We start from the raw sequence: 26,196 nt of genomic DNA on the forward strand, positions 1-26,196 counted from the left end.
ATTATTCTGTAAGACGGATCGAAAGGCAGAAACCACGTGATCTCCTTAGTATAACAAGCGGCGTGGGTGCAGAAGACGGTCCTGCCAACGTTATTGCACAGGAAAATGTCTGTGTTCGAATCGCTGTCAGCGATCTTGTATCCGTTTGATTCGTATAATTTTCAGCTTTCCAGATAGTCTGAGTATTTCTGCAGAGCTTTCGTGAAGTTATTTTGTACAACTATAGGTCTTACTGGTCGCTAGCGAAGTCCATGGCAAAAGGTGACCTTTTCCCCAATGCTTTAACAATGGGCGGCCATTTAGTTTTTGTTTTCGACACAAAAGGGTGCATGGTGACTTGTCCTCCAACTGCGGACCCGTCTTTTTTATTTCTTTATTATTATTATTACATTTTTTGTGTGAGTCCATGTATGCATGCCTCCATTCAGTGACTTATTTATATATACGTGGACATACAAGTTGGAAGCTACACGGGCTCTGCCCGGTTTCGTCCCACCATAGTGCTGGCTGCCGTGGTATAAGTGGAATATTCTTGAGCACGGCGTAAAACAGCAATTAACAAGTAAGTAAGCAAGTAAATAAATAAAATAAATCAATAAATATAGGAGCTTTATGGATGGGTTCTCGGTCCACTCACTTCCGCTTAATTTAGCACAATTTAACATTTTAAGTAGTGCTCAAATTGCTCTTTGTGGATGTTTGTCACTTTACTGCACTACACACTATATACAGCTGCATGCATACATGCATGGGGAGAGCAGGCGAAGAGCAGTGAGTGAGCGAGCTGTATGTGGTTGGGATGCCTTAACGCCACATCGGCAGAATTTCAGCCATGCACGTCATGGCGAGTATATATATATATATATATATATATATAGAGAGAGAGAGAGAGAGAGAGAGAGAGAGAGAGAGAGAGAGGGAGAGAGAGGTTGTCCTCTTACTTACATGAATGTAAGGTTTTATATATAGGACATGTAAATTAAGAAGTAATCTGTTTATTTTAATAGAAAGCCCGTTATCTGAGTGATGTAATAAAATGTATTTTGTTATAACGTAATGCTGTCATATTCAACATATAATAACCCCAAAGTTAGTGTAATAGAATCAACATGTTGCATTGAGAGAGAGAGAGAGTGAGTGAGTGTGTGTGTACACATGTGTGTTATATTAAATTTAACGGATTAATTTTTTCAAAGAATGTCGGAAGAACGTGCCAATTGCTTACACGAAGACATACAGGAATGTGCACGTGGGAACGTACGTTGAGATCCTGCATACATATACACATGCACACGTTTATGCACACATATGTACGTATAGACATGTACGTAAAAGTGAGTGCATGGGATTGCTTTACAAGTGCTTAGATGGAAAAGGTTCTTTCGGGAAGAATTGGTTGGCCCTGAAAAGGGCCGTTGGATGGATAGTGTCCTGACAGACAGTCGGTGTTCTGGGCGCTTATTTGCCGGCCTTCTGGGTCTTCTTGGGCAGGAGGACAGCCTGGATGTTGGGCAAGACACCTCCTTGGGCGATGGTGACGCCGGACAGGAGCCTGTTCAATTCCTCATCGTTTCGGACGGCCAGCTGGAGATGTCGAGGAATAATTCTGGATTTCTTGTTGTCACGGGCGGCGTTTCCTGCCAACTCGAGAACTTCGGCAGCCAGGTATTCGAGCACGGCAGCCAGATAGACAGGAGCTCCGGCTCCCACTCGCTCGGCGTAGTTGCCCTTTCTCAACAGACGGTGGATACGTCCGACGGGGAACTGGAGTCCAGCGCGGGATGAGCGAGTCTTGCTCTTTCCCTTGACTTTACCGCCTTTACCACGTCCAGACATGATGCTTGCTGTGCTAGTCGAGTGTACGGAGACAGATCTCAATAATAACTGGCTTGCGCGTTTAGTCAGCGCTTTTATACTGCCGAGGAGGATTCTGCTATTTTTAGGCAGGTTTTGGCGGGCGACCAATCCCTGAGCCGTGTTAGTCGATGACCGTGGCTCTCTGAAAGGTCCGCGCTTTTAGGCGCAAAACTGTTCAGGAACAAAGCCTTGTGGATACAGGCTGTCGGGGTTGGGGGTTGGGGGTATTTTTTAGGGGGGGGGGGGCGGGAGGGGGGAGGAAGAAGAGACAGCTATGGACATGGCTGCTTTATCGAGCTGAATGGCCAGGGTTGTGTAATATATATGACAAATTTCATTTTTTCTTTATATGTAAGTATGTATGCATGTATGTATGTATGAAGGTGCTGCTTAGATCAATCGCCCAAGTATATATACCCCTCTGTCTGTATATGTATGTACGTATGCATGTACGTGTGTATGTATGAAGGTGCTGCTTAGATCAATCGCCCAAGTATATATACCCTTCTGCCTGTATATGTATGTACGTATGCATGTACGTGTGTATGTATGAAGGTGCTGCTCAGCTCAGTAGCGCAAGTATATATGTCCCTCTCAGTGTATATGTACAGGCCTATATGTCATCGGTGTCCATTGACTCTTTACAGGCCACATGCATGAAGTCACGTAACAAACGACTGAAGTATATATATATATATATATATATATATATATATATATAGATATGTTTGTGCAGCATATGCGATGTGCAGGTGTATAAGCCCTACACTTGTACGGATTACCGTGTGTGTATACAGTCTTGCCATAGTTTTCTTGTCAAGGGAAATGCATGGGTAACCGGCCTGGTAGGCACATGATGAACCATGTAGTAAATATATATCTGCATACATGCAAATGCGTCGTTTTAGCTCGTGTCGGTCGAGTTTGTGAAGCCATCCATTTAGGGCGACAGGCTAACCATACATAGTGCCGTTACACCTATAGTGTAGACATGTCGCATGCAGAATGAATAAAACTATGATATTCACGTCAAATGTCTATGGTCATCGCCGTGGAGGGAGGTGGGTGGTTGGTTGTTTGTTTGTTTGTTTATTTATTGATTGTGTGTTAATTTCGCTCTCTATACAATCTATGCGTTTAGGCGTCGGGGCTTGGGGAATTGATGCTTACATAGCCTACACGGGTGCACATCTGACAGGGTCGGCTCGAGCGGAACTAAATGGCTTACTGACAAGAGAATTATTGCGGTATCACACGGTACAGTATAACGTACACCTGGAACGATCATAAACCAGTGCTCAGAAAGAGAAAGTACTCTTCCGGGAAGGGTTGGTTGGCCCTGAAAAGGGCCGTTGGGAGTTTTCAAGCGACGAGGAGTTTACTTGCTGCTGGTGTACTTGGTGACAGCCTTGGTACCTTCGCTGACGGCGTGCTTGGCCAGCTCACCGGGCAGGAGAAGACGGACAGCGGTCTGGATTTCCCGACTCGTGATGGTGGAGCGTTTGTTGTAGTGAGCCAGGCGAGAGGCCTCGGCGGCAATACGCTCGAAGATGTCGTTGACAAAGCTGTTCATGATAGACATGGCCTTGGACGAGATGCCGGTGTCAGGGTGGACCTGCTTCATGACTTTGTAGATGTAGATGCCGTAGCTTTCCTTCCTCCTCCTACGCTTCTTCTTGTCCCCGGACTTGGGGGCAGACTTCTTGATAGCCTTCTTTGCTCCTTTGGAGCCGGTTGGTGTTTTGGGTGCCATGGCGGTACGGCTGCTGCTCAGTCAGAGATAGCGCTGTAGAGTGACGTGCCGCCGAGGCGATCGGCCTTTTATAAGACAAGCCCGGCTTGTAAAGTTGGAGGGAAAAGCGGAGCGCGGACCTGACAGAGAGCACTAAAAGTGATGTATCATTGGCGGGCGTGTTTTCGTATATCCTCTCGGCTACGAGACAGGAGATTGAGTACTGACCAGGATTACCACGTCCGTGGGCATTCTGCACGCGTGTGTTTCTAGTATGTCGACAAGAGAAGATTTCATGTTCCACTTTCTGCCCGTTTCCCCACATACCAACAAGATATACGACGCAAATCCAGTGATTGTATGGGTTAGCTACATGGTCAGGTTATATGCCTTGACCCACACGTGGACATGTAGGCCTATAATGCGTATATAGGTGTGCATGTGTGCTTGCATATACACAGCAAGAGAAGCAAGAGAACAAAACTGTTAAACAATAAATAAAAGCGCTACTGTTGTTTTCTCTCTGTGTAAATTTCTGTATAGGCAACTCATTGTAATTCTTTAATGCAGATCTATGTATTTCTAATGTAAAGATAACGTTAATCTCTGTAAATAGCTTACTATTTATCCCCTTTCTGTTAAATGACCATGGCAGCATTTCAACCTATACAATAAGCTATAACATGCTACCACAAAGAGGTTAATCCCACTAATTGACTCATGTACATATGTAAATAGTATACCAACGCACTGCTGTTATGTAACCAAAATATTCACGTGTTAAAAAAAAAAATAAATAAAACACTGATTTGATGGGCCACGATATCCGCCAGGAAAGTGGCCCTAAAACCAGTAAATAAATAAAAAAATAAAAAATAAATGCATATACACAACTTACATGGGCATGATGTGGTTGAGGATGGGTTCGTAAGTTTATTTTGAATTCACCTGTTTCCACCCATGTGGTTATTGCTTCGGAGCTGAGTGCACGGCTTTGCCATTATGCAACTATAATTTCTCATGCATATATTGTGGGATTCCAGTCGGCTTAGGCCCCCATGGAGTCGTGTGATAGAATGTTACGAGTGCAGGCAATGTTTCATGTCCGGGAGGTGGGGGTTGGGGGTTGGGGATGGGGATGGGGGTGGCGGGACGAGGGGACGTGGATTGAGGACGACAGGCAGAGTACTCTATTAAAAGAGAAGCGTTAACATGTGCAGGGATCCTTTGTTAAAGTGTTTCGACTGGAAGTTCATGCCGGGCGGGTAGGCCTAGGTTCATATATCATATATGTACATGTATATATTCTCTTTGTATGTATTTTTTGACTTCATAAATGGGCTTGCATGGTGAAGCGAACCGGCGGTGTCCAACTATATATAATAGGCGATACTACAGGTTTTCTTCACACGCCTGGGAGAAAATATGCACGTGCGTGTATTCAAGTATAAATATAAAAACTGCATTGCCAGAGTACACGTTACACACTGAACGAGGAAATCGACATGCGTTTACTCACGTTTGAAACACGCAGACATGAACTGACCAAGCTGATTGTGAATGCATATATTGAAATTTTAACACTAGTGCTCAGACTGAAAGATCTCTTTCGGGAAGATTTGGTTGGCCCTGAAAAGGGCCGTTGGGTTGTTGTTGTTGTTGCTGGTGGTCCGAGAGGAGCTGGAGTCTAACCGCCGAATCCGTACAGAGTGCGGCCTTGGCGTTTCAAGGCGTAGACGACATCCATGGCTGTGACGGTCTTTCTCTTGGCGTGCTCGGTGTAGGTGACTGCATCACGGATGACGTTCTCGAGGAAGACTTTGAGGACACCGCGGGTCTCTTCGTAGATCAGACCGGAGATACGTTTCACACCACCTCGTCGGGCAAGACGACGGATGGCTGGCTTGGTGATACCCTGGATGTTATCACGCAGAACCTTCCTGTGGCGCTTGGCGCCCCCCTTTCCCAGACCTTTGCCTCCTTTACCGCGTCCAGACATATCTATACCTTCTATCGAGCTGAGCAAGTAGAAATATGCTGAGCACAAGCCCGGCCGCGGGTTATATACCCGCGACTCGGACCTGGACGAAAGCACGGCGTGTACAATTATCTGAGCGGTGATTGGTTGAAAAGCGCGGGCCGGCTTGGCTCTGCCAGTCAGGCGCAGCATGCAAAGCCATACCTGGACACGTTAAGGAATACCTCGATCCAAAGCAGTCTGTCCCGTCCGCCCCAATCCCCCCGTCACCCCCTCCCACTTCTCATTCCACAGTAATTAACCTTCAACACCCACAAGCTTAGATTACAGAGAAGATGTAGGCCTATATATGCTAAGTTTCATGGAAATCGATTCCACACTTCAGGTAGAGGTGCATGGACAAAATCTGAATACACGGAAAAGCACTAAATGTTGGGCAAAGTCCTGAATGGGGGTAACTGTGAAAAGAGGCGGGCAAACAAGCGTATACATACACTTTGATTTTGATTTGATTTGATTTATTCACCAGAAAGAAAGTAGAAAAGGAAGAACATCTCAATACCTCTCTGTACCTAAACCTCTTGTATCCGCATGGTTATATATAAATATATATACACACACATACACACATACATATACATACATATACATACACACCCGCAAACACACAGGCACACGCATATGTATGTACATGGACGTATATTCATACAAATACATCTTAAATATTATCGTAATGTGCACAGTATAAGTAGGCCTATATAACAATGGTTTTTCTTAATCAAGGTTAATACAAACAGGTATATACACACACACATAATTACATATGTACGGATACATCAGTTTGTCAACATAATACAACTTATAGCACTCTGGCGGGAGCAGAAACCCCAAAGGGCTTATTGTATCCCATAACATGTTTAAATTTAATTGACAAGAGATGCTAACTGGTTAATACTCATATGTTGGAATGAAGCACTTGCACATACGTACACGTGTACCTAATTATGCATACACATAGTAGTTACTACTGTAGCACCCACTCCTAAATGCAAGGATATACAGACAGTAAAGAGAATTTACATTCGTAAATATGTGTACAAATATACACACGCACACAAGTGCACTTATGTATTAATATTCATATCAATCAAGGCGACAACAATATACTATCAAGAGAAAACGTTAAGCAAGAAACTACGTGTCGCAACTGAGTTAATTCAAAACGTATGCACAATTGTGGATGACTTGGTGTAGCAATGATTATAGCTATATGCTTCATCAGCTGTATATTTTTTTCAGGAGTAAAGTTTTCAAAGGCGATTTAAATAATGATAAAGAGGTGATTTCTTTTAAATTGGAGGGCAGTTTATTCCATTCGATCGGTCCTTTTATTTTACAAGTGTGTAGGGATAGATTGCTTCTATGAAATGGACGGTGTAAGTTAAAATATGATGTTCTAGTTGGATTAGCAGTGAATATCAGACTGTTTTGTCAAGTAAGTACGGGTGTATAATGGAGTAATGCTAGGATTGTAGAAGTATTTGTGAACTAACTGGAGTGTCTGAAAGGTGTTAACCGCGGTAACAGGTAAGATATTATACTCAGTAAAAATAGGCGCGCTGTGTTCGTATTTATGAGAGGAGGTAATAATGCGTAATGCTCGTTTTTGAAGACGGATCAGGGGAAGAAGATGTGTTTCATAAGTATTTCCCCACACAGCATTGCAGTACGTAATATGTGGGTTAATAAGTGCATAGTACAGGATGAACAGAGTATTTTTCTTTAGGGCATATTTAATATGATTTTTCACCCCTAAATTACAGGATATTTTTTTGCAGATATTATTTATGTGGTTTGTCCACGTTAATCTTTCATTGGAAGTTATACCTAAGAGATTGAAGGTCTGGATTTTTTCGATATTTACGCCTGCTATAGCCAGGAAAGGAGTAGCATGATTATTTATTCTGCGATTGGGAGCGATGTACATAAATTTGGTTTTCTTAATATTAAGAGACAGTTTATTGCAACCTAGCCAATCGTAAATTTTTTCAATTTCACGATTAAAAGTTTCCAGGAGGTGTGCTGGATCATCATTGCAAAGGACAGCACTAGTATCATCAGCAAACAATATGATATCAAGTAGAGATGAAACATCTTTAATGTCATTAATGTATATTAAAAAGAGAAGGGGTCCTAGGATTGAGCCCTGAGGAACACCAATATTCATGTATTTAGTAGTTGATCGGCAATCGTTGTATAAAAGGCAATGTGATCTGTCTTTCAGATAATCATTACACCATATATTACTAAGACCTTTGACACCATAATGGTCGAGTTTTTTCAACAATATATTGTGGTCTACAGTATCAAAAGCCTTTGCAAGGTCTAGAAAAAGAGTGATGCTGTACTTATTTGTTTCTTTAGCAGTTACTAGTTTATCATATAGAGCAATTATTGCATGTGTAGTAGAGTGATGCGATCTGAATCCGAACTGTTGACTGTATAATATATAATATACATTATAATATCGTTCATTTCGAGGAACGTCGTCAGACAGTTAGCCACCAGTTTTTCGATGATTTTGCTGAAACACGGTAAGACAGATATTGGTCGGTAATTTTTAAACTCCTTCATTTCACCCGATTTATACAGTGGTGTGAGTTTAGCACTTTTCATTTTATCAGGGAATATTCCAGTTTGAAACGATAAGTTTATTATATGGGTCAGCGGTTTCGCTATTGCTGTGGCACAATACTTTACAACTGAAACACGAATCTCATCTAGGCCAGGAGAGCTATTCTTCAGTCCCATGATAACATCTACAACTTCTGCTGAGGTACAGGGATCAAGACTGAAATTTGGTACGGATGGTGTTTTGAGAAAAGTTTCAAAAGTTTAATGTGATCAAATTGCATGAGTAGGCCTACCTGAGACGCACACACATCTTGTGTACAAAACGTGCTTACGACACGGCGCACATTGACTTTTTTGAGAGCATACCGCACATATCGGAGACGGGCGATCTTATATACACGCTGCCCCAGCAGCAATGCACTTTCCAACTTAGGTTCACTGATTGGCGCGCGCCACGTATTTCGGTCTGGACCGATGAGAAAGATTCCCTTTAGAGTTATTCCCCCTGAACGGCCACTCGAAAACCAACTCTGCTACATGGCCTGCATGTCAGCCTGCTTCTCTTGCATGCCTGCGCGGACCTGTGCTGTCTACAGCTACAGCTAAGTATATGCCACTATACATTTGACAACAGCATCATTTTACGTACATCTATATGGTGCCATCGAATGGGAAGCTCTGTTTTGGCACTCGTGCACAAGCCCCTAACCTTAAACCTATTACATTATGCACTGCCCTGTGACATTGCTCCACGCGTACCAGTACCTGTTGTGTTCCTCGAATAGCTAGAATGTCTTCACACATTTATTCTACTTGGTTTGCTACATATGTACATACTGAACGTATGTTCGATGGGGAAAGCACCTCAGTCCATACGCCGGCGTCCATTGCTGCCACTGCATGCATGCATGCATGTCGATCTCCTTGCAACTACAATGCTGCATGCACGGATGTATAGATGGCACGCACGGACCTCCGTGCAAGCTTGCACAAAATGTGTACTCGCTATTCAAGAAACTTGATATAACACCCACGCCAGTGAAGGGATGTGTAATCATTTTGTCCAGTGGCCAAAATTCCGGTTTAAGGTAGAATATATACGTATGTATATCTACATGTAGGCTAAATATAGATCCGCGAATACACTGAAACGCCACCCCCAAAAAATAAAATAAAATAAAGATGAAATGAAATAAATGCGGGCGTACATCACATAATGTAAAAACGCTGCGCACATGCCTGAAGAAGCATTGGCTTTGGGCGGGCAAGTGTTGCATTCATTTGGAGTGCACTTTGATGAAGGGCTCTTGTGGGCAAATTTGGTGTGAAAATGTTGACCCCAGCTCGGACTTTGTTTATAAAGCTGTTGAGGTGCAATGCAGCGGGGCGACCGTTCACGTGTAAGGCGCAAGCCTATATGCATTAACTGTATACACCGTGACGTGGTGCTGGAAACGATGGCGTAATATTAGAGTCATATATAGGCTATGTTGCATGGTGTGTTTACTCGAGGCACATGTACGCACGCTAGCCATGCAGTGCATTTGGATCAGGGATTATACACGAGTTTGTCGCATGTGATACTTTACGTGCACTTCGACACATTATTCTGTAAGACGGATCGAAAGGCAGAAACCACGTGATCTCCTTAGTATAACAAGCGGCGTGGGTGCAGAAGACGGTCCTGCCAACGTTATTGCACAGGAAAATGTCTGTGTTCGAATCGCTGTCAGCGATCTTGTATCCGTTTGATTCGTATAATTTTCAGCTTTCCAGATAGTCTGAGTATTTCTGCAGAGCTTTCGTGAAGTTATTTTGTACAACTATAGGTCTTACTGGTCGCTAGCGAAGTCCATGGCAAAAGGTGACCTTTTCCCCAATGCTTTAACAATGGGCGGCCATTTAGTTTTTGTTTTCGACACAAAAGGGTGCATGGTGACTTGTCCTCCAACTGCGGACCCGTCTTTTTTATTTCTTTATTATTATTATTACATTTTTTGTGTGAGTCCATGTATGCATGCCTCCATTCAGTGACTTATTTATATATACGTGGACATACAAGTTGGAAGCTACACGGGCTCTGCCCGGTTTCGTCCCACCATAGTGCTGGCTGCCGTGGTATAAGTGGAATATTCTTGAACACGGCGTAAAACAGCAATTAACAAGTAAGTAAGCAAGTAAATAAATAAAATAAATCAATAAATATAGGAGCTTTATGGATGGGTTCTCGGTCCACTCACTTCCGCTTAATTTAGCACAATTTAACATTTTAAGTAGTGCTCAAATTGCTCTTTGTGGATGTTTGTCACTTTACTGCACTACACACTATATACAGCTGCATGCATACATGCATGGGGAGAGCAGGCGAAGAGCAGTGAGTGAGCGAGCTGTATGTGGTTGGGATGCCTTAACGCCACATCGGCAGAATTTCAGCCATGCACGTCATGGCGAGTATATATATATATATATATATATATATATATAGAGAGAGAGAGAGAGAGAGAGAGAGAGAGAGAGAGAGGAGAGAGAGGTTGTCCTCTTACTTACATGAATGTAAGGTTTTATATATAGGACATGTAAATTAAGAAGTAATCTGTTTATTTTAATAGAAAGCCCGTTATCTGAGTGATGTAATAAAATGTATTTTGTTATAACGTAATGCTGTCATATTCAACATATAATAACCCCAAAGTTAGTGTAATAGAATCAACATGTTGCATTGAGAGAGAGAGAGAGTGAGTGAGTGTGTGTGTACACATGTGTGTTATATTAAATTTAACGGATTAATTTTTTCAAAGAATGTCGGAAGAACGTGCCAATTGCTTACACGAAGACATACAGGAATGTGCACGTGGGAACGTACGTTGAGATCCTGCATACATATACACATGCACACGTTTATGCACACATATGTACGTATAGACATGTACGTAAAAGTGAGTGCATGGGATTGCTTTACAAGTGCTTAGATGGAAAAGGTTCTTTCGGGAAGAATTGGTTGGCCCTGAAAAGGGCCGTTGGATGGATAGTGTCCTGACAGACAGTCGGTGTTCTGGGCGCTTATTTGCCGGCCTTCTGGGTCTTCTTGGGCAGGAGGACAGCCTGGATGTTGGGCAAGACACCTCCTTGGGCGATGGTGACGCCGGACAGGAGCCTGTTCAATTCCTCATCGTTTCGGACGGCCAGCTGGAGATGTCGAGGAATAATTCTGGATTTCTTGTTGTCACGGGCGGCGTTTCCTGCCAACTCGAGAACTTCGGCAGCCAGGTATTCGAGCACGGCAGCCAGATAGACAGGAGCTCCGGCTCCCACTCGCTCGGCGTAGTTGCCCTTTCTCAACAGACGGTGGATACGTCCGACGGGGAACTGGAGTCCAGCGCGGGATGAGCGAGTCTTGCTCTTTCCCTTGACTTTACCGCCTTTACCACGTCCAGACATGATGCTTGCTGTGCTAGTCGAGTGTACGGAGACAGATCTCAATAATAACTGGCTTGCGCGTTTAGTCAGCGCTTTTATACTGCCGAGGAGGATTCTGCTATTTTTAGGCAGGTTTTGGCGGGCGACCAATCCCTGAGCCGTGTTAGTCGATGACCGTGGCTCTCTGAAAGGTCCGCGCTTTTAGGCGCAAAACTGTTCAGGAACAAAGCCTTGTGGATACAGGCTGTCGGGGTTGGGGGTTGGGGGTATTTTTTAGGGGGGGGGCGGGAGGGGGGAGGAAGAAGAGACAGCTATGGACATGGCTGCTTTATCGAGCTGAATGGCCAGGGTTGTGTAATATATATGACAAATTTCATTTTTTCTTTATATGTAAGTATGTATGCATGTATGTATGTATGAAGGTGCTGCTTAGATCAATCGCCCAAGTATATATACCCCTCTGTCTGTATATGTATGTACGTATGCATGTACGTGTGTATGTATGAAGGTGCTGCTTAGATCAATCGCCCAAGTATATATACCCCTCTGTCTGTATATGTATGTACGTATGCATGTACGTGTGTATGTATGAAGGTGCTGCTCAGCTCAGTCGCGCAAGTATATATGTCCCTCTCAGTGTATATGTACAGGCCTATATGTCATCGGTGTCCATTGACTCTTTACAGGCCACATGCATGAAGTCACGTAACAAACGACTGAAGTATATATATATATATATATATATATATATATATATATATATAGATATGTTTGTGCAGCATATGCGATGTGCAGGTGTATAAGCCCTACACTTGTACGGATTACCGTGTGTGTATACAGTCTTGCCATAGTTTTCTTGTCAAGGGAAATGCATGGGTAACCGGCCTGGTAGGCACATGATGAACCATGTAGTAAATATATATCTGCATACATGCAAATGCGTCGTTTTAGCTCGTGTCGGTCGAGTTTGTGAAGCCATCCATTTAGGGCGACAGGCTAACCATACATAGTGCCGTTACACCTATAGTGTAGACATGTCGCATGCAGAATGAATAAAACTATGATATTCACGTCAAATGTCTATGGTCATCGCCGTGGAGGGAGGTGGGTGGTTGGTTGTTTGTTTGTTTGTTTATTTATTGATTGTGTGTTAATTTCGCTCTCTATACAATCTATGCGTTTAGGCGTCGGGGCTTGGGGGATTGATGCTTACATAGCCTACACGGGTGCACATCTGACAGGGTCGGCTCGAGCGGAACTAAATGGCTTACTGACAAGAGAATTATTGCGGTATCACACGGTACAGTATAACGTACACCTGGAACGATCATAAACCAGTGCTCAGAAAGAGAAAGTACTCTTCCGGGAAGGGTTGGTTGGCCCTGAAAAGGGCCGTTGGGAGTTTTCAAGCGACGAGGAGTTTACTTGCTGCTGGTGTACTTGGTGACAGCCTTGGTACCTTCGCTGACGGCGTGCTTGGCCAGCTCACCGGGCAGGAGAAGACGGACAGCGGTCTGGATTTCCCGACTCGTGATGGTGGAGCGTTTGTTGTAGTGAGCCAGGCGAGAGGCCTCGGCGGCAATACGCTCGAAGATGTCGTTGACAAAGCTGTTCATGATAGACATGGCCTTGGACGAGATGCCGGTGTCAGGGTGGACCTGCTTCATGACTTTGTAGATGTAGATGCCGTAGCTTTCCTTCCTCCTCCTACGCTTCTTCTTGTCCCCGGACTTGGGGGCAGACTTCTTGATAGCCTTCTTTGCTCCTTTGGAGCCGGTTGGTGTTTTGGGTGCCATGGCGGTACGGCTGCTGCTCAGTCAGAGATAGCGCTGTAGAGTGACGTGCCGCCGAGGCGATCGGCCTTTTATAAGACAAGCCCGGCTTGTAAAGTTGGAGGGAAAAGCGGAGCGCGGACCTGACAGAGAGCACTAAAAGTGATGTATCATTGGCGGGCGTGTTTTCGTATATCCTCTCGGCTACGAGACAGGAGATTGAGTACTGACCAGGATTACCACGTCCGTGGGCATTCTGCACGCGTGTGTTTCTAGTATGTCGACAAGAGAAGATTTCATGTTCCACTTTCTGCCCGTTTCCCCACATACCAACAAGATATACGACGCAAATCCAGTGATTGTATGGGTTAGCTACATGGTCAGGTTATATGCCTTGACCCACACGTGGACATGTAGGCCTATAATGCGTATATAGGTGTGCATGTGTGCTTGCATATACACAGCAAGAGAAGCAAGAGAACAAAACTGTTAAACAATAAATAAAAGCGCTACTGTTGTTTTCTCTCTGTGTAAATTTCTGTATAGGCAACTCATTGTAATTCTTTAATGCAGATCTATGTATTTCTAATGTAAAGATAACGTTAATCTCTGTAAATAGCTTACTATTTATCCCCTTTCTGTTAAATGACCATGGCAGCATTTCAACCTATACAATAAGCTATAACATGCTACCACAAAGAGGTTAATCCCACTAATTGACTCATGTACATATGTAAATAGTATACCAACGCACTGCTGTTATGTAACCAAAATATTCACGTGTTAAAAAAAAAAAAAAATAAATAAAACACTGATTTGATGGGCCACGATATCCGCCAGGAAAGTGGCCCTAAAACCAGTAAATAAATAAAAAAATAAAAAATAAATGCATATACACAACTTACATGGGCATGATGTGGTTGAGGATGGGTTCGTAAGTTTATTTTGAATTCACCTGTTTCCACCCATGTGGTTATTGCTTCGGAGCTGAGTGCACGGCTTTGCCATTATGCAATTATAATTTCTCATGCATATATTGTGGGATTCCAGTCGGCTTAGGCCCCCATGGAGTCGTGTGATAGAATGTTACGAGTGCAGGCAATGTTTCATGTCCGGGAGGTGGGGGTTGGGGGTTGGGGATGGGGATGGGGGTGGCGGGTCGAGGGGACGTGGATTGAGGACGACAGGCAGAGTACTCTATTAAAAGAGAAGCGTTAACATGTGCAGGGATCCTTTGTTAAAGTGTTTCGACTGGAAGTTCATGCCGGGCGGGTAGGCCTAGGTTCATATATCATATATGTACATGTATATATTATCTTTGTATGTATTTTTTGACTTCATAAATGGGCTTGCATGGTGAAGCGAACCGGCGGTGTCCAACTATATATAATAGGCGATACTACAGGTTTTCTTCACACGCCTGGGAGAAAATATGCACGTGCGTGTATTCAAGTATAAATATAAAAACTGCATTGCCAGAGTACACGTTACACACTGAACGAGGAAATCGACATGCGTTTACTCACGTTTGAAACACGCAGACATGAACTGACCAAGCTGATTGTGAATGCATATATTGAAAATTTAACACTAGTGCTCAGACTGAAAGATCTCTTTCGGGAAGATTTGGTTGGCCCTGAAAAGGGCCGTTGGGTTGTTGTTGTTGTTGCTGGTGGTCCGAGAGGAGCTGGAGTCTAACCGCCGAATCCGTACAGAGTGCGGCCTTGGCGTTTCAAGGCGTAGACGACATCCATGGCTGTGACGGTCTTTCTCTTGGCGTGCTCGGTGTAGGTGACTGCATCACGGATGACGTTCTCGAGGAAGACTTTGAGGACACCGCGGGTCTCTTCGTAGATCAGACCGGAGATACGTTTCACACCACCTCGTCGGGCAAGACGACGGATGGCTGGCTTGGTGATACCCTGGATGTTATCACGCAGAACCTTCCTGTGGCGCTTGGCGCCCCCCTTTCCCAGACCTTTGCCTCCTTTACCGCGTCCAGACATATCTATACCTTCTATCGAGCTGAGCAAGTAGAAATATGCTGAGCACAAGCCCGGCCGCGGTTTATATACCCGCGACTCGGACCTGGACGAAAGCACGGCGTGTACAATTATCTGAGCGGTGATTGGTTGAAAAGCGCGGGCCGGCTTGGCTCTGCCAGTCAGGCGCAGCATGCAAAGCCATACCTGGACACGTTAAGGAATACCTCGATCCAAAGCAGTCTGTCCCGTCCGCCCCAATCCCCCCGTCACCCCCTCCCACTTCTCATTCCACAGTAATTAACCTTCAACACCCACAAGCTTAGATTACAGAGAAGATGTAGGCCTATATATGCTAAGTTTCATGGAAATCGATTCCACACTTCAGGTAGAGGTGCATGGACAAAATCTGAATACACGGAAAAGCACTAAATGTTGGGCAAAGTCCTGAATGGGGGTAACTGTGAAAAGAGGCGGGCAAACAAGCGTATACATACACTTTGATTTTGATTTGATTTGATTTATTCACCAGAAAGAAAGTAGAAAAGGAAGAACATCTCAATACCTCTCTGTACCTAAACCTCTTGTATCCGCATGGTTATATATAAATATATATACACACACATACACACATACATATACATACATATACATACACACCCGCAAACACACAGGCACACGCATATGTATGTACATGGACGTATATTCATACAAATACATCTTAAATATTATCGTAATGTGCACAGTATAAGTAGGCCTATATAACAATGGTTTTTTCTTAATCAAGGTTAATACAAACAGGTATATACACACACACATAATTACATATGTACGGATACATCAGTTTGTCAACATAATACAACTTATAGCACTCTGGCGGGAGCAGAAACCCCAAAGGGCTTATTGTATCCCATAACATGTTTAAATTTAATTGACAAGAGATGCTAACTGGTTAATACTCATATGTTGGAATGAAGCACTTGCACATACGTACACGTGTACCTAATTATGCATACACATAGTAGTTACTACTGTAGCACCCACTCCTAAATGTAAGGATATACAGACAGTAAAGAGAATTTACATTCGTAAATATGTGTACAAATATGCACACGCACACAAGTGCACTTATGTATTAATATTCATATCAATCAAGGCGACAACAATATACTATCAAGAGAAAACGTTAAGCAAGAAACTACGTGTCGCAACTGAGTTAATTCAAAACGTATGCACAATTGTGGATGACTTGGTGTAGCAATGATTATAGCTATATGCTTCATCAGCTGTATATTTTTCTCAGGAGTAAAGTTTTCAAAGGCGATTTAAATAATGATAAAGAGGTGATTTCTTTTAAATTGGAGGGCAGTTTATTCCATTCGATCGGTCCTTTTATTTTACAAGTGTGTAGGGATAGATTGCTTCTATGAAATGGTCGGTGTAAGTTAAAATATGATGTTCTAGTTGGATTAGCAGTGAATATCAGACTGTTTTGTCAAGTAAGTACGGGTGTATAATGGAGTAATGCTAGGATTGTAGAAGTATTTGTGAACTAACTGGAGTGTCTGAAAGGTGTTAACCGCGGTAACAGGTAAGATATTATACTCAGTAAAAATAGGCGCGCTGTGTTCGTATTTATGAGAGGAGGTAATAATGCGTAATGCTCGTTTTTGAAGACGGATCAGGGAAGAAGATGTGTTTCATAAGTATTTCCCCACACAGCATTGCAGTACGTAATATGTGGGTTAATAAGTGCATAGTACAGGATGAACAGAGTATTTTTCTTTAGGGCATATTTAATATGATTTTTCACCCCTAAATTACAGGATATTTTTTTGCAGATATTATTTATGTGGTTTGTCCACGTTAATCTTTCATTGGAAGTTATACCTAAGAGATTGAAGGTCTGGATTTTTTCGACATTTACGCCTGCTATAGCCAGGAAAGGAGTAGCATGATTATTTATTCTGCGATTGGGAGCGATGTACATAAATTTGGTTTTCTTAATATTAAGAGACAGTTTATTGCAACCTAGCCAATCGTAAATTTTTTCAATTTCACGATTAAAAGTTTCCAGGAGGTGTGCTGGATCATCATTGCAAAGGACAGCACTAGTATCATCAGCAAACAATATGATATCAAGTAGAGATGAAACATCTTTAATGTCATTAATGTATATTAAAAAGAGAAGGGGTCCTAGGATTGAGCCCTGAGGAACACCAATATTCATGTATTTAGTAGTTGATCGGCAATCGTTGTATAAAAGGCAATGTGATCTGTCTTTCAGATAATCATTACACCATATATTACTAAGACCTTTGACACCATAATGGTCGAGTTTTTTCAACAATATATTGTGGTCTACAGTATCAAAAGCCTTTGCAAGGTCTAGAAAAAGAGTGATGCTGTACTTATTTGTTTCTTTAGCAGTTACTAGTTTATCATATAGAGCAATTATTGCATGTGTAGTAGAGTGATGCGATCTGAAACCGAACTGTTGACTGTATAATATATAATATACATTATAATATCGTTCATTTCGAGGAACGTCGTCAGACAGTTAGCCACCAGTTTTTCGATGATTTTGCTGAAACACGGTAAGACAGATATTGGTCGGTAATTTTTAAACTCCTTCATTTCACCCGATTTATACAGTGGTGTGAGTTTAGCACTTTTCATTTTATCAGGGAATATTCCAGTTTGAAACGATAAGTTTATTATATGGGTCAGCGGTTTCGCTATTGCTGTGGCACAATACTTTACAACTGAAACACGAATCTCATCTAGGCCAGGAGAGCTATTCTTCAGTCCCATGATAACATCTACAACTTCTGCTGAGGTACAGGGATCAAGACTGAAATTTGGTACGGATGGTGTTTTGAGAAAAGTTTCAAAAGTTTAATGTGATCAAATTGCATGAGTAGGCCTACCTGAGACGCACACACATCTTGTGTACAAAACGTGCTTACGACACGGCGCACATTGACTTTTTTGAGAGCGTACCGCACATATCGGAGACGGGCGATCTTATATACACGCTGCCCCAGCAGCAATGCACTTTCCAACTTAGGTTCACTGATTGGCGCGCGCCACGTATTTCGGTCTGGACCGATGAGAAAGATTCCCTTTAGAGTTATTCCCCCTGAACGGCCACTCGAAAACCAACTCTGCTACATGGCCTGCATGTCAGCCTGCTTCTCCTGCATGCCTGCGCGGACCTGTGCTGTCTACAGCTACAGCTAAGTATATGCCACTATACATTTGACAACAGCATCATTTTACGTACATCTATATGGTGCCATCGAATGGGAAGCTCTGTTTTGGCACTCGTGCACAAGCCCCTAACCTTAAACCTATTACATTATGCACTGCCCTGTGACATTGCTCCACGCGTACCAGTACCTGCTGTGTTCCTCGAATAGCTAGAATGTCTTCACACATTTATTCTACTTGGTTTGCTACATATGTACATACTGAACGTATGTTCGATGGGGAAAGCACCTCAGTCCATACGCCGGCGTCCATTGCTGCCACTGCATGCATGCATGCATGTCGATCTCCTTGCAACTACAATGCTGCATGCACGGATGTATAGATGGCACGCACGGACCTCCGTGCAAGCTTGCACAAAATGTGTACTCGCTATTCAAGAAACTTGATATAACACCCACGCCAGTGCAGGGATGTGTAATCATTTTGTCCAGTGGCCAAAATTCCGGTTTAAGGTAGAATATATACGTATGTATATCTACATGTAGGCTAAATATAGATCCGCGAGTACACTGAAATGCCACCCCAAAAAAATAAAATAAAATAAAGATGAAATGAAATAAATACGGGCGTACATCACATAATGTAAAAACGCTGCGCACATGCCTGAAGAAGCATTGGCTTTGGGCGGGCAAGTGTTGCATTCATTTGGAGTGCACTTTGATGAAGGGCTCTTGCGGGCAAATTTGGTTTATTGCACAGGAAAATGTCTGTGTTCGAATCGCTGTCAGCGATCTTGCATCCGTTTGATTCGTATAATTTTCAGCTTTCCAGATAGTCTGAGTATTTCTGCAGAGCTTTCGTGAAGTTATTTTGTACAACTATAGGCCTTACTGGTCGCTAGCGAAGTCCATGGCAAAAGGTGACCTTTTCCCCATTGCTTTAACAATGGGCGGCCATTTAGTTTTTGTTTTCGACACAAAAGGGTGCATGGTGACTTGTCCTCCAACTGCGGACCCGTCTTTTTTATTTCTTTATTATTATTATTACATTTTTTGTGTGAGTCCATGTATGGATGCCTCCATTCAGTGACTTATTTATATATACGTGGACATACAAGTTGGAAGCTACACGGGCTCTGCCCGGTTTCGTCCCACCATAGTGCTGGCTGCCGTGGTATAAGTGGAATATTCTTGAGCACGGCGTAAAACAGCAATTAACAAGTAAGTAAGCAAGTAAATAAATAAAATAAATCAATAAATATAGGAGCTTTATGGATGGGTTCTCGGTCCACTCACTTCCGCTTAATTTAGCACAATTTAACATTTTAAGTAGTGCTCAAATTGCTCTTTGTGGATGTTTGTCACTTTACTGCGCTACACACTATATACAGCTGCATGCATACATGCATGGGGAGAGCAGGCGAAGAGCAGTGAGTGAGCGAGGTGTATGTGGTTGGGATGCCTTAACGCCACATCGGCAGAATTTCAGCCATGCACGTCATGGCGAGTATATATATATATATATATATATATATATATATATATATATATATATAGAGAGAGAGAGAGAGAGAGAGAGAGAGAGAGAGAGAGAGAGAGAGGGGGGGGGAGAGGTTGTCCTCTTACTTACATGAATGTAAGATTTTATATATAGGACATGTAAATTAAGAAGTAATCTGTTTATTTTAATAGAATCTGAGTTATGTAATAAAATGTATTTTGTTATAACGTAATGCTGTCATATTCAACATATAATAACCCCAAAGTTAGTGTAATAGAATCAATATGTTGCACTGAGAGAGAGAGAGAGTGAGTGAGTGTGTGTGTACACATGTGTGTTATATTAAATGTAACGGATTAATTTTTTCAAAGAATGTCGGAAGAACGTGCCAATTGCTTACACGAAGACATACAGGAATGTGCACGTGGGAACGTACGTTGAGATCCTGCATACATATACACATGCACACGTTTATGCACACATATGTACGTATAGACATGTACGTAAAAGTGAGTGCATGGGATTGCTTTACAAGTGCTTAGATGGAAAAGGTTCTTTCGGGAAGAATTGGTTGGCCCTGAAAAGGGCCGTTGGATGGATAGTGTCCTGACAGACAGTCGGTGTTCTGGGCGCTTATTTGCCGGCCTTCTGGGTCTTCTTGGGCAGGAGGACAGCCTGGATGTTGGGCAAGACACCTCCTTGGGCGATGGTGACGCCGGACAGGAGCCTGTTCAATTCCTCATCGTTTCGGACGGCCAGCTGGAGATGTCGAGGAATAATTCTGGATTTCTTGTTGTCACGGGCGGCGTTTCCTGCCAACTCGAGAACTTCGGCAGCCAGGTATTCGAGCACGGCAGCCAGATAGACAGGAGCTCCGGCTCCCACTCGCTCGGCGTAGTTGCCCTTTCTCAACAGACGGTGGATACGTCCGACGGGGAACTGGAGTCCAGCGCGGGATGAGCGAGTCTTGCTCTTTCCCTTGACTTTACCGCCTTTACCACGTCCAGACATGATGCTTGCTGTGCTAGTCGAGTGTACGGAGACAGATCTCAATAATAACTGGCTTGCGCGTTTAGTCAGCGCTTTTATACTGCCGAGGAGGATTCTGCTATTTTTAGGCAGGTTTTGGCGGGCGACCAATCCCTGAGCCGTGTTAGTCGATGACCGTGGCTCTCTGAAAGGTCCGCGCTTTTAGGCGCAAAACTGTTCAGGAACAAAGCCTTGTGGATACAGGCTGTCGGGGTTGGGGTTTGGGGGTATTTTTTAGGGGGGGGGGCGGGAGGGGGGAGGAAGAAGAGACAGCTATGGACATGGCTGCTTTATCGAGCTGAATGGCCAGGGTTGTGTAATATATATGACAAATTTCATTTTTTCTTTATATGTAAGTATGTATGCATGTATGTATGTATGAAGGTGCTGCTTAGATCAATCGCCCAAGTATATATACCCCTCTGTCTGTATATGTATGTACGTATGCATGTACGTGCGTATGTATGAAGGTGCTGCTTAGATCAATCGCCCAAGTATATATACCCTTCTGCCTGTATATGTATGTACGTATGCATGTACGTGTGTATGTATGAAGGTGCTGCTCAGCTCAGTCGCGCAAGTATATCTGTCCCTCTCAGTGTATATGTACAGGCCTATATGTCATCGGTGTCCATTGACTCTTTACAGGCCACATGCATGAAGTCTCGTAACAAACGACTGAAGTATATATATATATATATATATATATATATATATATATATTTGTGCAGCATATGCGATGTGCAGGTGTATAAGCCCTACACTTGTACGGATTACCGTGTGTGTATACAGTCTTGCCATAGTTTTCTTGTCAAGGGAAATGCATGGGTAACCGGCCTGGTAGGCACATGATGAACCATGTAGTAAATATATATCTGCATACATGCAAATGCGTCGTTTTAGCTCGTGTCGGTCGAGTTTGTGAAGCCATCCATTTAGGACGACAGGCTAACCATACATAGTGCCGTTACACCTATAGTGTAGACATGTCGCATGCAGAATGAATAAAACTGTGATATTCACGTCAAATGTCTATGGTCATCGCCGTGGAGGGAGGTGGGTGGGTGGTTGGTTGTTTGTTTGTTTATTTATTGATTGTGTGTTAATTTCGCTCTCTATACAATCTATGCGTTTAGGCGTCGGGGCTTGGGGAATTGATGCTTACATACACGGGTGCACATCTGACAGGGTCGGCTCGAGCGGAACTAAATGGCTTACTGACAAGAGAATTATTGCGGTATCACACGGTACAGTATAAGGTACACCTGGAACGATCATAAACCAGTGCTCAGAAAGAGAAAGTACTCTTCCGGGAAGGGTTGGTTGGCCCTGAAAAGGGCCGTTGGGAGTTTTCAAGCGACGAGGAGTTTACTTGCTGCTGGTGTACTTGGTGACAGCTTTGGTACCTTCGCTGACGGCGTGCTTGGCCAGCTCACCGGGCAGGAGAAGACGGACAGCGGTCTGGATTTCCCGACTCGTGATGGTGGAGCGTTTGTTGTAGTGAGCCAGGCGAGAGGCCTCGGCGGCAATACGCTCGAAGATGTCGTTGACAAAGCTGTTCATGATAGACATGGCCTTGGACGAGATGCCGGTGTCAGGGTGGACCTGCTTCATGACTTTGTAGATGTAGATGCCGTAGCTTTCCTTCCTCCTCCTACGCTTCTTCTTGTCCCCGGACTTGGGGGCAGACTTCTTGATAGCCTTCTTTGCTCCTTTGGAGCCGGTTGGTGTTTTGGGTGCCATGGCGGTACGGCTGCTGCTCAGTCAGAGATAGCGCTGTAGAGTGACGTGCCGCCGAGGCGATCGGCCTTTTATAAGACAAGCCCGGCTTGTAAAGTTGGAGGGAAAAGCGGAGCGCGGACCTGACAGAGAGCACTAAAAGTGATGTATCATTGGCGGGCGTGTTTTCGTATATCCTCTCGGCTACGAGACAGGAGATTGAGTACTGACCAGGATTACCACGTCCGTGGGCATTCTGCACGCGTGTGTTTCTAGTATGTCGACAAGAGAAGATTTCATGTTCCACTTTCTGCCCGTTTCCCCACATACCAACAAGATATACGACGCAAATTCAGTGATTGTATGGGTTAGCTACATGGTCAGGTTATATGCCTTGACCCACACGTGGACATGTAGGCCTATAATGCGTATATAGGTGTGCATGTGTGCTTGCATATACACAGCAAGAGAAGCAAGAGAACAAAACTGTTTAACAATAAATAAAAGCGCTACTGTTGTTTTCTCTCTGTGTAAATTTCTGTATAGGCAACTCATTGTAATTCTTTAATGCAGATCTATGTATTTCTAATGTAAAGATAACGTTAATCTCTGTAAATAGCTTACTATTTATCCCCTTTCTGTTAAATGACCATGGCAGCATTTCAACCTATACAATAAGCTATAACATGCTACCACAAAGAGGTTAATCCCACTAATTGACTCATGTACATATGTAAATAGTATACCAACGCACTGCTGTTATGTAACCAAAATATTCACGTGTTAAAAAAAAAAAAAAATAAATAAAACACTGATTTGATGGGCCACGATATCCGCCAGGAAAGTGGCCCTAAAACCAGTAAATAAATAAAAAAATAAAAAATAAATGCATATACACAACTTACATGGGCATGATGTGGTTGAGGATGGGTTCGTAAGTTTATTTTGAATTCACCTGTTTCCACCCATGTGGTTATTGCTTCGGAGCTGAGTGCACGGCTTTGCCATTATGCAATTATAATTTCTCATGCATATATTGTGGGATTCCAGTCGGCTTAGGCCCCCATGGAGTCGTGTGATAGAATGTTACGAGTGCAGGCAATGTTTCATGTCCGGGAGGTGGGGGTTGGGGGTTGGGGATGGGGATGGGGGTGGCGGGTCGAGGGGACGTGGATTGAGGACGACAGGCAGAGTACTCTATTAAAAGAGAAGCGTTAACATGTGCAGGGATCCTTTGTTAAAGTGTTTCGACTGGAAGTTCATGCCGGGCGGGTAGGCCTAGGTTCATATATCATATATGTACATGTATATATTATCTTTGTATGTATTTTTTGACTTCATAAATGGGCTTGCATGGTGAAGCGAACCGGCGGTGTCCAACTATATATAATAGGCGATACTACAGGTTTTCTTCACACGCCTGGGAGAAAATATGCACGTGCGTGTATTCAAGTATAAATATAAAAACTGCATTGCCAGAGTACACGTTACACACTGAACGAGGAAATCGACATGCGTTTACTCACGTTTGAAACACGCAGACATGAACTGACCAAGCTGATTGTGAATGCATATATTGAAAATTTAACACTAGTGCTCAGACTGAAAGATCTCTTTCGGGAAGATTTGGTTGGCCCTGAAAAGGGCCGTTGGGTTGTTGTTGTTGTTGCTGGTGGTCCGAGAGGAGCTGGAGTCTAACCGCCGAATCCGTACAGAGTGCGGCCTTGGCGTTTCAAGGCGTAGACGACATCCATGGCTGTGACGGTCTTTCTCTTGGCGTGCTCGGTGTAGGTGACTGCATCACGGATGACGTTCTCGAGGAAGACTTTGAGGACACCGCGGGTCTCTTCGTAGATCAGACCGGAGATACGTTTCACACCACCTCGTCGGGCAAGACGACGGATGGCTGGCTTGGTGATACCCTGGATGTTATCACGCAGAACCTTCCTGTGGCGCTTGGCGCCCCCCTTTCCCAGACCTTTGCCTCCTTTACCGCGTCCAGACATATCTATACCTTCTATCGAGCTGAGCAAGTAGAAATATGCTGAGCACAAGCCCGGCCGCGGTTTATATACCCGCGACTCGGACCTGGACGAAAGCACGGCGTGTACAATTATCTGAGCGGTGATTGGTTGAAAAGCGCGGGCCGGCTTGGCTCTGCCAGTCAGGCGCAGCATGCAAAGCCATACCTCGACACGTTAAGGAATACCTCGATCCAAAGCAGTCTGTCCCGTCCGCCCCAATCCCCCCGTCACCCCCTCCCACTTCTCATTCCACAGTAATTAACCTTCAACACCCACAAGCTTAGATTACAGAGAAGATGTAGGCCTATATATGCTAAGTTTCATGGAAATCGATTCCACACTTCAGGTAGAGGTGCATGGACAAAATCTGAATACACGGAAAAGCACTAAATGTTGGGCAAAGTCCTGAATGGGGGTAACTGTGAAAAGAGGCGGGCAAACAAGCGTATACATACACTTTGATTTTGATTTGATTTGATTTATTCACCAGAAAGAAAGTAGAAAAGGAAGAACATCTCAATACCTCTCTGTACCTAAACCTCTTGTATCCGCATGGTTATATATAAATATATATACACACACATACACACATACATATACATACATATACATACACACCCGCAAACACACAGGCACACGCATATGTATGTACATGGACGTATATTCATACAAATACATCTTAAATATTATCGTAATGTGCACAGTATAAGTAGGCCTATATAACAATGGTTTTTCTTAATCAAGGTTAATACAAACAGGTATATACACACACACATAATTACATATGTACGGATACATCAGTTTGTCAACATAATACAACTTATAGCACTCTGGCGGGAGCAGAAACCCCAAAGGGCTTATTGTATCCCATAACATGTTTAAATTTAATTGACAAGAGATGCTAACTGGTTAATACTCATATGTTGGAATGAAGCACTTGCACATACGTACACGTGTACCTAATTATGCATACACATAGTAGTTACTACTGTAGCACCCACTCCTAAATGTAAGGATATACAGACAGTAAAGAGAATTTACATTCGTAAATATGTGTACAAATATGCACACGCACACAAGTGCACTTATGTATTAATATTCATATCAATCAAGGCGACAACAATATACTATCAAGAGAAAACGTTAAGCAAGAAACTACGTGTCGCAACTGAGTTAATTCAAAACGTATGCACAATTGTGGATGACTTGGTGTAGCAATGATTATAGCTATATGCTTCATCAGCTGTATATTTTTCTCAGGAGTAAAGTTTTCAAAGGCGATTTAAATAATGATAAAGAGGTGATTTCTTTTAAATTGGAGGGCAGTTTATTCCATTCG

General features: G+C 43.3%; 9 protein-coding genes across 9 annotated transcripts; all 9 read right to left on the reverse strand.

Moving 5' to 3' along the window:
• Window positions 1–1,181: 1,181 nt before the first annotated feature.
• On the reverse strand, window positions 1,182–1,986 carry LOC135471511 (histone H2A). The gene has a single exon (XM_064750776.1). The coding sequence runs from the start codon at window positions 1,834–1,836 to the stop codon at window positions 1,459–1,461; it is 378 nt and encodes a 125-aa protein (XP_064606846.1). The 5' UTR covers window positions 1,837–1,986; the 3' UTR covers window positions 1,182–1,458.
• A 1,201-nt stretch (window positions 1,987–3,187) lies between these two features.
• LOC135471512 (histone H2B, gonadal) lies at window positions 3,188–3,654 on the reverse strand. Its single transcript, XM_064750777.1, has one exon. The coding sequence runs from the start codon at window positions 3,608–3,610 to the stop codon at window positions 3,236–3,238; it is 375 nt and encodes a 124-aa protein (XP_064606847.1). The 5' UTR covers window positions 3,611–3,654; the 3' UTR covers window positions 3,188–3,235.
• Window positions 3,655–5,208: 1,554 nt separating this feature from the next.
• Window positions 5,209–5,602, reverse strand: LOC135471513 (histone H4). The gene has a single exon (XM_064750778.1). It carries the CDS (start codon window positions 5,586–5,588, stop codon window positions 5,277–5,279), a length of 312 nt encoding a protein of 103 aa, XP_064606848.1. The 5' UTR covers window positions 5,589–5,602; the 3' UTR covers window positions 5,209–5,276.
• Window positions 5,603–11,008: 5,406 nt separating this feature from the next.
• LOC135471284 (histone H2A) lies at window positions 11,009–11,789 on the reverse strand. The gene has a single exon (XM_064750454.1). It carries the CDS (start codon window positions 11,637–11,639, stop codon window positions 11,262–11,264), a length of 378 nt encoding a protein of 125 aa, XP_064606524.1. The 5' UTR covers window positions 11,640–11,789; the 3' UTR covers window positions 11,009–11,261.
• Window positions 11,790–13,013: 1,224 nt separating this feature from the next.
• Window positions 13,014–13,458, reverse strand: LOC135471285 (histone H2B, gonadal). Its single transcript, XM_064750455.1, has one exon. It carries the CDS (start codon window positions 13,412–13,414, stop codon window positions 13,040–13,042), a length of 375 nt encoding a protein of 124 aa, XP_064606525.1. The 5' UTR covers window positions 13,415–13,458; the 3' UTR covers window positions 13,014–13,039.
• A 1,558-nt stretch (window positions 13,459–15,016) lies between these two features.
• Window positions 15,017–15,410, reverse strand: LOC135471428 (histone H4). Its single transcript, XM_064750660.1, has one exon. It carries the CDS (start codon window positions 15,394–15,396, stop codon window positions 15,085–15,087), a length of 312 nt encoding a protein of 103 aa, XP_064606730.1. The 5' UTR covers window positions 15,397–15,410; the 3' UTR covers window positions 15,017–15,084.
• Window positions 15,411–20,402: 4,992 nt separating this feature from the next.
• LOC135471425 (histone H2A) lies at window positions 20,403–21,337 on the reverse strand. The gene has a single exon (XM_064750657.1). It carries the CDS (start codon window positions 21,094–21,096, stop codon window positions 20,719–20,721), a length of 378 nt encoding a protein of 125 aa, XP_064606727.1. The 5' UTR covers window positions 21,097–21,337; the 3' UTR covers window positions 20,403–20,718.
• A 1,100-nt stretch (window positions 21,338–22,437) lies between these two features.
• LOC135471426 (histone H2B, gonadal) lies at window positions 22,438–22,901 on the reverse strand. The gene has a single exon (XM_064750658.1). It carries the CDS (start codon window positions 22,855–22,857, stop codon window positions 22,483–22,485), a length of 375 nt encoding a protein of 124 aa, XP_064606728.1. The 5' UTR covers window positions 22,858–22,901; the 3' UTR covers window positions 22,438–22,482.
• A 1,558-nt stretch (window positions 22,902–24,459) lies between these two features.
• Window positions 24,460–24,853, reverse strand: LOC135471427 (histone H4). Its single transcript, XM_064750659.1, has one exon. It carries the CDS (start codon window positions 24,837–24,839, stop codon window positions 24,528–24,530), a length of 312 nt encoding a protein of 103 aa, XP_064606729.1. The 5' UTR covers window positions 24,840–24,853; the 3' UTR covers window positions 24,460–24,527.
• Between the last annotated feature and the right edge of the window lie 1,343 nt (window positions 24,854–26,196).

This window comes from Liolophura sinensis, chromosome 7 (assembly GCF_032854445.1).
Source record: "Liolophura sinensis isolate JHLJ2023 chromosome 7, CUHK_Ljap_v2, whole genome shotgun sequence".
Lineage (NCBI taxonomy): Eukaryota > Metazoa > Mollusca > Polyplacophora > Chitonida > Chitonidae > Liolophura > Liolophura sinensis.